General features: G+C 40.2%; 1 protein-coding gene across 1 annotated transcript; it reads right to left on the reverse strand.

Moving 5' to 3' along the window:
• nccrp1 (P1, F-box associated domain containing) lies at positions 1-3,113 on the reverse strand. Its single transcript, XM_076102488.1, has 6 exons — positions 2,898-3,113; positions 1,727-1,807; positions 1,534-1,630; positions 1,310-1,405; positions 425-563; positions 1-327 (listed from the first exon to the last, which is right to left on the reverse strand). Exons 1-6 carry the CDS (start codon positions 3,031-3,033, stop codon positions 181-183), a joined length of 696 nt encoding a protein of 231 aa, XP_075958603.1. The 5' UTR covers positions 3,034-3,113; the 3' UTR covers positions 1-180.
• Between the last annotated feature and the right edge of the window lie 5,322 nt (positions 3,114-8,435).

Genomic DNA, 8,435 nt, shown 5'->3' on the forward strand with positions numbered 1-8,435 from the left:
TACTGTGAAAAAAACGTGTTTAATTTATGGCACAAAACAGTGTTCAGTTACATAAAAGAACAGCAAAAAGAAATTCCCTTTCCGCCTTTCATTTTTTTTTCAGCAAATGTGTCAATCTGGTCAGTTACATTGAGTGTGATAGCAACTATGTCTGCCTCGCAGCTTTCTGTAGGATTTGACCTAGGCGCTGGTTTTAGTTGGTCTGACCATCACCGAGCTGTCGCTGGACAGCGTAGCGTAGAACCCGTTCAGGAACTGGTTCTTCAGCCGGTGCTGGAAGTGGACATACCTCACCCCTGGTCCATAGCCAGAGAACACGTGTGACACCTGCAGGTCAACAGAGAGACGTGCAATGAAACATCTGGATTCTGGCGCTTGGATACAAGCAGATCACTACTACCTGTCAGGGGACTCAGTAACTCACCTCCTTCCAGTTGTGTGAGTAAGCGCTGCGGTCCTCGGTGGGGTTGGCGGTGTGCTCTGAGATCACTGTGCTTTTGTCTGCACCCAGTAACTTCACGTGCAGCTCGTAGATGAACTTATGCAGCTGACTCTCCTCATACCTGACGGAAGGACAGAAACTTAAAATATACAGTGCACCAAGAAATCATGAAGTAGTCTGACACGTTGATGAGTCGACAGATGGCAGCACATTAAATGCTGCCAAACACAGAATAAAAGAAGAAGTGAATAACAACTCATTTAACAGGTCTAATTTATTTCTTGTTCACTTCCAAGAAGCTTCCTGGAAATAACTTTAGCATTTGGTATTAATTGAATGGTATATAGAGCCAGTGTTATTTGGTACACATCAAATTGATTAATTCCAGAGGATTATTATTAGTGCAACCTGGAGATTACTTTAAATCACAGCACATGTGTAGCTGAACATGCAGAAGTAGGGTTTAAATATTCAAACAAACCAGCAAAAGCAATATATCTACTGGTTTGTACCGCAGAAGAAAGATGTAATTAAAGTCCTATTAGATTGTACTGTATTAGCGTTGTAAATTATTAATTGATTGATTGTTTTAATGTAATATCAACTAGCACTTGCACTTTGATGCTACGCTACGCTAATCTAGTCAACGGTAAGGCAGTTTGTTTATCACAAACAACCCCAGATCACAACACTATTTCCTGCGTATCGTCCACACACGCTTTGCGAGGCAAATGCACAGACTGTGAAACACGTACTGTACACGGTGTCATCTATGAGTGTACTAACCAAGCTGATAAGACCACAGTGATAAGTTATCAACACATGGGTGGGTGAGGAGGTGAGTGATGGGGGTGCTCATTAACCCACCAGTCTTGGACGACTATTTCAGGCTGAAAGTCATCCAGCAGCTCTTCCCACAGTCCCTCTGCCTTCAGGTCCACAACCTGCTCCATGGTGAACCAGCTGAGGACAAGGGAGCAGACACGAGTCAGATTCACTACATGTTAATGATTCAGTATCCTGGCCTTATATCTCTATTGTAGGTGGTATCATATAATCCCTGTTGTGACCAGCTGCATGGTAACACCCACCTGCATTGAGGCAACTGACAGATCACAGCACCTGCCGGGATGCCACTGGAGTCGTAGGGGAGGGTTTCGATGCTCGTGGTCCAGCCGCTGAAGTCGCCTATGAATTGAGAGAAACCTGATCAGAGACTTTACAGAAATAATTTCCTGTGTTTTGTTTCGCAGCTCAAACATGCAGGACACTCCTGTGCCTCACCATCAGGTTGAAAACGTGGAGGTCCACGTGTTGGCACTTCAGGCAGGTCGGGTTCAGGTGGAGGGACGTCCTTGCTTACACCTGAGAGAAGACAAAGGGACAATTGTAAATGGTACCACGCCTACTGAAGCCACTGTAATTCCACTGTTAATACCTCAAAGCCAATGGATATATCTTTGTGACAGGGTAACAGGGTGTGCCTCTGTGTGACTAAAGCACAGTTTAAGTATCAGTCAGCAGCTCATGAAGCTCACGTCGACTTTTTTGGAAACTTCCAGTGTAGTTGTGTTTGATGTCACTGAAGAATCCGACTTTGCAACTTTTTTAACCCAAGCAAGCCCAGTGGTCCGTTGAGTTTGTAAAGAAATGACGGTGTGTAATCCTATCACCTAGTTCCACTTGTTCCTTTGTATTATATTTTGGTTTAATGTTTAAAATGTTTTCAAAAACTCAATCAACTCACGTTTGCATTGAAGATATAGCCATTATAGAAAGTTATTATGATAAGTGATGCAAATTCTCTGTATAAGTCAGATTTAATTCATGCTTTTCTGTACCTTTATGACATATAACTATGGTTGCCACTTTGCATATCCCTATTTAATGGATATGTTGTAGTTTGGGTTAGGTATTGATATTGATAATATCGCAGACAGACAGTTGGCTGATGTTCCCCTTTAGTGTGGCTATCCAAGCACGGTGAGAGTGAGGCTACAATGTAGGAGACCCCACAGAAGAAATACCAAACTGAAAGAGCAGCAATGACGACAGAAACGTCCTCAGGAGCGCAGTCCTGCATTTAGCATCTCCACACCATTAGTCAGGCTGCACAAAGCTGCTACGTTTGCGCCTTATTGGCTCAATTGTTACTGGAGAGGAACAGCAGCCTGGTGCTGACTAACAGATGAGTAATGCACCTTGAAAGTCTTAGAAAACAACAACCCTAAAACCACTTCAAGATTAATTAAGGAATCAAAAAACTTTGAAACACTTTAAAACTTTGAAAAACCAAGTAGCACGCGCACTAACATCTGTAGACCGTTATGTAACTTTGATCCCTCTTCTGGATCAGTACTGTAAAAAAAAAATGATCCTGATCAGTAAGTAGGCTATAGCAGAACAGCACAACAGTGCATGAGTCGTGTTTCTAACGGTGTTCTTGTTATCGTACCGTGAGGTGACGGGTTCTTCAACATATTTCTCCCCAGCGGTTTGACGTCATAGACGGACTTCCAGTCCAGGGTGTCGGGCATCGGTGCGCCCTGCAGGCTCCACTCATCCTCACATCTCTTCTTCCACTCAGACATGGTGCGACACTAACGCTGTGGAATCTCGCTCTTTCACGAGTTTTTCAGGAAGTCTGACAGGGTTTTTATTACAGTCTGTAGTTCATACGCCACACCCCATGATACAATGGAAGTAAGGCAGCGCAAAGCACGCTGCTGCCTGGCCTCTTAAAGCCACAGTGTTTAATAGTGTCATGAGATATAAAAGATCAATGGCACTGACGTGAAAAGAAGTGATTATGGAGCCCCAAAACTGACAGTAAAAGGTTAGACATCGAGAATACATGATGTCAGTTGTTAAATAATAATGAATATGTGTTAAATAAAAAAGCTTTATACTTGTAGCACCATATAGCACTAATCTGCTAACCAACATGTACAAAACTCTATTTTACACTTCTGTTTATTTTTGAATAACTCATTTAATTTATACTGAACCATAGAGAGAAAAAGTAGACGCCTCTACCAAGGCCACCATTTACTAATTCATGCACATGAGTTATGATGCATGGCCTCAAATTAAGTAAATTGTTAACACGTTTTGATTCATTCGTGTGCAAGAATTAAATAACTAAGTCAACTTTGGTAGTGCAAGGCAAGTCACTGATTCCAAGGTTAAAGGTGCTTAAAGGTGACGGCTGGAATATACATAATCATAATCCCAAACCAGAAATATGAAAATAAATGTATTAGTTGGCAAATTGCTCTTTCGTAAATATGTTTCAATTTCGGTGTAATTAATCAATTGTAAGTAACCACTGAAATAATTTCCAAGTATTTCCATTGCAGAATCCACAGAATACACCTTTGAATTATGAGTCATACAGTAAGTAGCCATGAGTCATAGTGGCAGCCTGTCTGCTAGTTCTTATGGTTTACCAATATATGCTTTCTCCATGGTAACAGGACTGATACTGCCCTGACCTTTGCACTGCATATAGGGTGTACTGTGCGTTTATTAACCGGAGAAGAGTTTAAGTGCACTGATATGGAGCACAATGCAAGGTTTGTGTATTTAAATGTAAAATGTGAACTGTGAAACATTTGACTTGTACAGACTCAACCTGTTTGGCTATGTATTCTGTACTGTGTGCTCTCTCTTCAGCAGGTTATCTGTGAACAAGGTACAGACATAAAGAAGATCTGGCCCTTTGCTGCAGAGTATTAATAATGAGAGGAGCAGGGTATTTCCAGTTTATTAAAATAAAATGAAATAAAATAAAATAAAATAGAATAAAATGAAATGAAATAAAATAAAATAATTTCCTGACCATTAGAAAGGTTAAAGTCCAAGGTAGAATACAGATAGTAAATAATTGATACTAAACCTATATGGATGTGTAGTGAGCTTTGCTTAAAGGAGAATTAATTAATTGTATGCATTATTAAAATCATGTTATTAGCTGAAACTGAGCCAAACCTTTCCAGTTTCCAGTGTGCAGTGCATACATGGTATCTTGCCAGGGTGTTACACGTTTGTGATCTGCATTGATGTGATTGTTGACTTGGAGATGAGATGTCTAACCACATCTGAAGTAGCCTTTTAGAGCGGAAAAGATGACAGTGAGGTGCCGGGTCAACTTACACTGCAAATACTTTACAAATGTCTCCACCTTGTGGATTCTAGCAGTATGTTTGACAGTACAGTCAACAGTAAACTCAACTTCAAACTGCTTACAGTACAGTAAGTACAGTAAGCAGTACAGATGTATTGTCTGAAGTTTTGGGAGCAGAATAGGAGAATTGCATTTTCTAGAAGTAGTGCTAATGATTTTAGTTTTTTCAGCATAGAAGCTTTTGTTGCACAACTGTGTCGGGACAAATTAATAATTGTTGCACTTTTTGGGTTATATCCATATGGTTGAATGCACTTATTGTAACGCTTTGGATAATAGCGTCATGTAATGTTTAGTATGCAACATGTCTAAAAGTTATATATAGTATAATTCTAAGTGTTGGTGTTTCGACCCTGCAACAACATTGAACAATATCCAGTGCTGCCTGTCAAAGAATGATGTTTCTGTTTTGTGTACATTTAAAATAAATGTATCTGCCACAGCTAATAAATGACTGAAACACACCTGGGCTGACCTTCGACCTTTTCACAATTCTTTAAATTGGTGAAATGTTTAATAAAATACCATTGTAATTAAAGTGTGTGTATGTAAATCTGTGTTGCTAATAGGTTTTTCTTTTTCTTCTAAGTTAACCCTGAAGCACATTTGAGGGCTCAGAATAGAACAGTGGATTCTGTATCTGCTTTAACCACTGGGAAGGTTCAAGGTTATTCTTTTTTCTCTTGATACAATACACGATGGCACCATGAAATGCAGCTGTAGCCCCCTCCACACTACAAATAAAGTATATCAGATATTCTCAGATTTTTTAAATTAGAATATAATTTAACAATAAAATAGGTAATAAAATAGAACAAAGTGTATAAAAGGTAGCACAAAAGAAAGAAGTAAAAGCATAGAACATAATCACACTCATTTACAACGGAGACGTAGCAGATGGATGTTATACAAGTTGAAAACAGCACATACTGCTTGTGTTTTTTTATGTCATGGAGGACCCCGAGCCAGTCGTGTTTATGGTTGTAAGAGGGCCAGAGAAAAGCAACAGGGGGCAGCAGACCCTTGATCTGAAGAGTGTACTGCTGCAGGGCAACCAGTCGGCTCCAAAATCATACATACTCTCAAAGTACAAAACAATGGGGGTGTAATACATTTAAATGCATGCCAAAGCTTTGTAGTTAAAGTGTTTAATCTTTTGAGGACATAGGCTGTGCTGCAAAAGTAGGACAGCCTACTGTGAGATTATGTAACAGACATTCAGTAATACGATCAGCTGCCAATTGTAAGACATGTGTTACCAGCCCATGGAGAGGTGTTTAAAGTGACAATCCTAAAGATTCCAGTCCCGGCTATTTTACAATTTTTATTTGATGGAAAAGAAAGGAATTGTACATTCTGTACACAAGACATCTATTGCACTTCTATTACACTTCTATCCATCCTGATAACATCTGTCTCTCACAAGTCCCCCAACTTTATGGAGCTGCAAATCGCTAGAATATCCCTTTAAATGGGAGGACATATGAAAAGTGCCAATAGACAACCGGATTATCCCTTAAATGAAACCATCCAGTCAATACAGAATCACTCAAATGAACACATTTGAACGCATCCTTGTGTAACACAAGCTGAGGACAAGCCTATGAAGGTGAAACTTACACACTATATATATATGTGTCCCCAGGGTTGTGGCACTGAGCCAGGTGTACATGCATGTTACATTGCACAGTGAAGCATGTGCAATGATACGGGGTCACATACTGTACTGCAAGCCTCTGGAATGCCAGCCCTTTATTCATTCAGATGCACTGATACACGTTTGATACGCTAAAATAAACATTCTCCCACTAGAGCATGTTGTGTTCACGTGTTTGGGTCCAGTTAATCCAATTGAAAGGGCCGTGACCTATTTACTGAGCAGCAGCACCTGCATGACTCACTTGTTAATACTGTGGTGAAGGACAAAAGACAAATCCCTAATCTCACTTTACCTACTGTTTTCTTTATAGAATATAGTTTACCAGTGTTTTTAGTCTGATAAAAAAATGGCGTGAAAATCGTTCAACATCTGTGTATAACAATTTTGTTTAATTTTTGTGTTTTTGCTCACTCGACGCAAACCTAATTTGTTGCCGCACAACATCACTGCACTGCCCACCTTGGTGCAGCTTAATTTCACAATATTTTTTGCAAGGTTTAGTACTGACTCGCTGAAATTGAATCTGGGTCCTGGGTGGGCGGTGGCTCCTGTTTGACAGGGTGCAGATGGACCAGCGAGCCTGGTACAATTATAGCCTCCCCCTGACCACACGTGACATTGGCGGCTTGAATTTCAAGGGCGCAACCACCAACACTCAAACGGGTCTGCAACAAGTAAAACACTGCAGGCGTGCAACTGAAAGTTCAGCTTGCATAATATCCAATTCAGCCTATTTGTAAATCTGCATAATCATCATTTACACCGACTATAGCAAAAAAAAACGTCAGCCGTCAGCCAGCTATTTTTAGGCCTCAGGCCGTCTAAAGATAAAGTGTATTCTTATATTTGAAAACGCGTATTTATCTTGAAAATGAAACAAATATATCCCCTTAAATTTTATGTTGTTGATCTGCATCTCCAGGCTCCTTCTCCACAGACAGGTGTTGAATTTGATGTGGGAGAGAAGCTTTAAATATAGTCTGCCATAAAGGTGTTATTTATAGAGGCTCGCTATGTCATTGTGTGTGGTTGCTGAGCACATATTGCTACTCTTCCAGTCAGGTGTCATTCAAATGGTTTCATAATGAAAGAACTGCGGACAAGTATCACTAATCGTGGCAGAGATATTGAAATTATACATTTTCCCCACTTCGGACCAAAGTGACATAACATGCTCTCACTTAACACTTAAGAGTGGGTCACGCAGCTGGCGCTTCACACTGTGCTATTCTGACGCAGGTCAGTGCAGTTGGTGCAGATTCCTCTCCAAGGGTCAAGCTGTGTATGTCTCAAAGCGTCCTGCAAGGCTACAAACGAATGCTCTCTTCCTCTGACATACACTGTGGGATGAGAAGACAGAAATTGTTGAAATTCAACATTCTAAGGTTTCAGGAAATACATTGGGCCTCATTCAGCAACATTATCCTAAAGTTCTCATTCTTTCTCTTAATTTTTCTGAGAAATAATAGGAGAGGTCAACACTAGATGCACCAAACGTATGCTGTTCACCACGTAAAATGTTCTCTTTCCTAAGAGAAGAGCAAAAATAAGAAAACATTGATGAATCCCATAAATCAATGGGTACAACAAAATAATAGAAAACTGTGGATACGTACAAAAATCTGTAATATCGGTTCCTGCATGAGGCCCAATGAGCGTAGTCACCACATAATTCCTCACAACAATCCCCAAAACTATTTATTACCCAATTTAGAATACTCTACGTCCCATATTTATTCTTAAATAAAAGCACAGTGTACCTGCCCTTTGTTGGAAATTGTTCAAACTGTAATGAGGGTGCATCTCAAAAGCCAGATGGAGATTTCAGCATCTTGTGAAACTTGAGAAACTTCCTGGCCTGCATGAGCAGAAGGCACATCATCATGTCACTGCCCTGTTGCATAACTGTTCTAGACTGACATTATTCGATTGCTCTGGATGAAATTTCAGCCAGCAGCGAGCCACTCTGTCTGGTGTCATATTTGCAGGTGATACTACTTCCTTGTAGGGATTAAAAGTTAGCCAAAGCTATTTCAAATCTTACTTACATATATACCAGAAATGGTATACATGCAAAAACCCAGGCATCTCCACTATGCTTCAATTGTATGCACAAGACCAAACCATGTTGCATGCAATGGAGTAGA

This window comes from Anarhichas minor, unplaced genomic scaffold (genome assembly GCF_050575085.1).
Source record: "Anarhichas minor isolate MPS153535 unplaced genomic scaffold, ASM5057508v1 ptg000027l, whole genome shotgun sequence".
NCBI classification, from domain to species: domain Eukaryota; kingdom Metazoa; phylum Chordata; class Actinopteri; order Perciformes; family Anarhichadidae; genus Anarhichas; species Anarhichas minor.